At 24.7% G+C, this 5,140-nt stretch overlaps 1 protein-coding gene across 1 annotated transcript; it reads right to left on the bottom strand.

Moving 5' to 3' along the window:
- Window positions 1-618: 618 nt before the first annotated feature.
- Window positions 619-2,229, bottom strand: LOC119614152 (tribbles-like; the record flags this gene model as incomplete). Its single annotated transcript, XM_037970261.1, has 2 exons — window positions 619-1,558; window positions 2,213-2,229. Coding segments are annotated over 2 exons (576 nt in total), but the record flags the coding sequence as incomplete, so codon positions are not given.
- Between the last annotated feature and the right edge of the window lie 2,911 nt (window positions 2,230-5,140).

Raw genomic sequence — 5,140 nt, 5'->3', positions numbered from 1 at the left:
GATTCATAAACAACATACATATTTTGCCATTAGCTTAATGTTGTTTACTTTTAGCAAACATTTTTTCTTTTAAATTCAAAACTGAAAAAAATATTTGTATTTTGACAAAAAAAAATTTATCTTAGATCTTAACGATTGTTGACTATATATTTTTATCTTGGCTAACAATAGAATTATGTTGGCGTAAGTTTAAAAATATCTACAACAAAATAAATAAACAAATAAAACACAGATTTTTTTAATTAATATTGAGATCAAATTATTTATATTTCTTTTTTTTTCAAATGATATTTTTTCTTTTTTTTTTTTTTCTTTTGCATAAACTTTTTTCAAAAACAACTTAATTTCATAATAAATTTTTAATTTTTCACAAGGGCGGGTGTTTAGGGTTTTAACTTAATTTATATAATAAACATTTCTTTTATGATTTTTAAAAAAATTTAAGGGTGGAAGAACTTTATAGGCATTTTTTTAGAAGGAAGATTAATTACAACAAAAATTATAAAAGGCATTAAGAGTTATAACAAAATTGTACTAAAAAATTATAAAAAAATTCAACAATTTAATTAATTTACTAAGATTTTTTTAAAAAACTATAGGAAAAAAACACTTTTTTTGGGGGGAAAAAAGTGTAAACTGGTAACTTGGAAGGGCGGGGGATTGGAAAAAGACACACTTAAGGCCTTTAGCCTATGTTTAAGGTGTCCAACAGACAGTCTTACACTCTCTCACTTAGAAGGTGGGTTTTCAAGGAGTTGAGTTTCTTAAGAAAGAAACGAAGAAGGCGTTGGCGAAACAGCAATGACATTAACCCGTGGCTAGGAGCTGACGTTTTGTTTAGTTGGAGGAGAACTTTGACCCTTTTTGATTTAACGAAGAGCAACTATAACAACGAAGCTAGCGCGCCAGCGCTTAAAAAAGATTACAAGAGTCTTTAGCTTCGAGCATAAGCTACAAACTTATGCTGGCTGCTTAGTGTTGAGAAAGACAACACCAGGGTCAACCCATTTCAGCATAAGAATCATTAACATAATTCAGACTTAAGGTACTGCAGGAATAATCCAAAGGCTGTACGCCATCATCTTCCACAATATCCATACAATCCATTGCATCATTGTCGCTCAGACAATCATCCTCATCATCGGGTATGGCCACATCAACGGGTATATACATATGGAAGGGTTTTTGTTCTTTTAACCAGGGTGAGAGGAAGATATGCTCTATGGGCACACGATCAGAAATGTTTTTCCTTAGTAAAGATAATAAAAGCCAGCGGGCGGAACGTGATAGATGACCGGGTAGTTGTACAAAACATTGTCTAATAATGGTAATGAGATTGCTATTGCCTTTCTCGAAGAAAGGATATTGACCCACCAACATGGTGTAGAGTATTACACCCAAAGCCCACATATCAGCAGGTTTGCCTTTATAGGTGGGTTCTGGGCAGAGTAATTCGGGGGCGGTGTATAGAGGGCAGCCAATTTTTTCACTTAAAGTATCATCCTCAGGATTATCCAGGATCATGGAACCTTCTAGAGATTCATATTGAAGTTTGGTTCTAAAAAGGGAAAAGAAAATTGAGAAAAAAATTAGTAATTTATTAAAGAAAAGAAAAAATAATAAGAATATTTAAGTTTTGCCAAGAAAATTAAAGAAACTAGTTAAAAAAAGAAGTTATTCTTACAAAATTTTAAAGAAAAAAATTGCTTAAAACTTTAGTAAAGAGTAAACTAGAGTTTTTAAGAGAATGCTAGCTGACAACTTGACCTCATTTGTTGTAATTTGAAAAAAAAAAAAAAACTAACAGCCGCAACAATTGTAATTGAACTTTTTGTATAAATTCTAATAACTCCATGTTAAAAAATATAAAAAAAAATCTTTAAAAAAGATACAGACAGTTAGCTAAAGCTAAAATAACGCCCATACAAAACATACTTGGTTGGCGGCGCGGTTCACTTAAAACCAGCAGCATGTTGTAATAAATTCATTGCCAGCAAGATGTGTTTGAATTACAAACAAAAAAAAAAAAACAATCCAAACTAAACAAATTAAATGCTGTATAGTATTTCCAAAAAAATACAGCAGAGCAACACCCAAAAGCTTCACAGCAACAGCAGCAATAACAAAAACAAGCAATTTCAACAAGTATTACAACAATATAAGCACTATAATAATAATAAAACAAAAACACAATAAGAAACCTCGAACTGACCCTGATATCAATACAATTTACATACATAAACATAAAAACTACAACAAATACAAAAATATATAAAGAAGAAGAGCCATCAAACAGCAACAAAACCAAAATAAAGTTTTTTTTTGTATGTGTTGTGTTCAAAAAAAAAAAAAAAGAGCAAAAAGAGTTGTAAAGCAAAGAAGAAGCATAAAATTATATTTTAAAAGATAAACTACAATTACAAATATATGACCTCGCAAATTTTTTTTTAATTTTCTTGATTTTTTCCAAAAAAAAATCACCCTGAATGAGGCAAGTAGTAAATTACTTGAAAAAAATGTCAATAAACAAAAAGGAGTTGCCATATTAATGTTAAAAGTATGTTAAACAAGTTGTCATATGGCAGCTTGTTAATTAACAGTAAACAACAAAAGTGTTGCATAGAAGAGGGAGAGAGAGCGAGGGGGGATGAGAAAATTAAGCAGTAAATGTAAACAAACCCATGAAAACACCGTTTTCAAGGTAAAATATGAAAGAATTTTATAAATTAAGGAAATTTTTTAAAGAATTTGCTTAAAATACAAAGAATTAACAGAAATTTGAATGAAACATAAAGAATTTATATAAAATAAAGGAAATATTGTATTAAATAGAACATTTAAAGAAAAAATTGCCACAACAAAACATAATATAAAAAAATTCCTAGAAAATTTCAAAAATTAAAAAAAAAAAAAAAAAAAAAAAACAATAAAATTTGCACAATTTTAATAAAAAAAAAATGGAAAACTTTAAGAAAAATTATAAAAGAAAAACTAAAATATTTTTAAAAAATATTGGAAAATTTAATAATATTTCAAGAAAAAGAGATATAAAAATATAACAATAACAATTTATAAAAAAAGAGAACAAAATTATTGCTTTGTGTAAAATATTGAAAATATTATACAATTATAAAGAAAATAAATGAAAACAAAGAAATTTTTTTAAAAAAAGCACATTTTAATTATTACTCATACCATTTAAGGTCAAAACTTATGAGCAATTATAAATTAATTTCACAATTTTGAAATTTATGGAATAAAAAGAAAAAAAATTATAAATAAATTTTGTATTTTTAAAGAAAATTTCACAATTATTAATAAAAATTAAAAAAAATGTTTTAATTTGTTTTCATTTTAAATAATTAAAAAAAAAAATAACAGTATCGAAATTGATAACAAAAATGTTTTAATTTTTTAAAATTAAATAGGAAAAATTCACAATTTTTAGAAAATTTTAAAAATGTTTTGAATTTTGTTAATGTTATAGCAAGTATTTTAATTTTTTTTTAAAGCGATTAAAATTTTCAGATTTTAAGAATATTTAAAAAGTAAAATGTTGATTACTTTTAAGAACTTTAAATTAAAAAGAAAAATGATTAAATCGTTCCAAGTTTTTGCAAAATATTTAAACATTTTATAAAATTTTATCAAATTCTTTGAAAATATTTCATCATTTTAGCAAATAATTGTTAAAAGTAACATGATTTAGCGAAATTTCAATAAATGCAAAATAATTAGATAAAAACTCTACTAAGAATTTCATAATTTTTGAAATTAAAAAACAATATGAAAAAAGAATCATAGTTTTAAGAAAATCAATCAAAATTTAAAAAAATTCTTATTTTTTCTGAAATTCTATAAGTTTTGTCATATTTTATTTTCTCTTAGGAAATGGTGTTGTCAGAAAATTAAATGTATTTGGCACAAATTTATTGTATTTAGTAATTCTTGCGGATATATACTAGAAATAAATAAATATTGTTTATATAGAAGCTTTTCATGTATCACATGAAATTAGAAATACAAATTTTGTATTAATTTTTTCTCAGGGTCATAGGCAATATGTTCAATGACCTTAACATTCTTTCAAAAAAAAAATTAATTTGATCATAATGATGATGACATTATTAAAAAATGATTAGATTAAACAAAAAAAGAGAACTGGAATAAAGCCGAAACAAAAATTAAGCAATATATTTAAAAAAATTTAATTAAAAAAAACTTGAAAATAATGAAAAAAAAAATTTAGTTTTTTACTTAAAAATTTTAAGTAAGATAATAGTGAGTAACAAAAATTTCAAATTTATCAAAATGCGAGGCTGTTAGTTAAGTAAACTAAAAAATTTTATAACAAATAATGATTGCTACACTTTTGAAAATAAATATCAAAAAAAAAATTATTAATGAAAAAAGCCAAAAATTACACAATTGTCAAAATAACAACAAAAAAAATTACCCAACTAAAAATCAATACGAGGTTAAAGATTTTTAAGTTAAGAGTATTTAAAAAAGAAAAAAATTCCCCAAAAGGAAAATTTTATAAAATTATTAAAGTAATTTACAAAATTCTTAGAAATTAATAAAAAATAAGTTAATTTTCAATGAGTAAGCGGAAATATTTAATAAAAAAAATTAAATAAATTACTTTAAAAAACAAATTAATTAAAAAAAAACTGTTTAGAAATAAGAGAGAAAAAACTTAAAATTACGCTCTCATTGTATTATTAATAATGGGAGAAGAGCGTATTGTTTGTAATTGTATTACAAATTTATTACAACTCTTTGGTAAATCTCTCAATTTTAAATTTTTCTCTCCCAAAAATTATATGCAACAAGCTGTTAAATTGTTTGGTAATAAAAACTACAAACTGCAATTTTGCAGCCGTTTACAATTTTGAAAATTTATTTTTTTGTTGTAACAGAATCAAGTTTTTTTGATTTTGCGGGTGTCAAAAGACTTCGTCATCATCAGCGTATAAGTGTTAATATTAAAAAATTTTGTAGGGGATTCTCTGTGTTAATTTTTTTTTGGCTTTTTTTAATTTTGTTTATTTTGTAATTGTTGGCCCTCAGAGCATTTTGGTTTAAAAAGTAGTGTTGGTGGTAGTAGTTTTCTGTGTGTTTTTGTTTGGTGGCGTAA

This window comes from Lucilia sericata, unplaced genomic scaffold, assembly GCF_015586225.1.
Source record: "Lucilia sericata isolate MDLA Ls3-8-SP2 unplaced genomic scaffold, ASM1558622v1 Contig002632F_arrow, whole genome shotgun sequence".
In the NCBI taxonomy this organism is placed as follows: Eukaryota; Metazoa; Arthropoda; class Insecta; order Diptera; family Calliphoridae; genus Lucilia; species Lucilia sericata.
The sequence above is the reverse complement of the archived record's forward strand: the minus strand, read 5'-3'. Positions and strand labels throughout refer to the sequence as shown.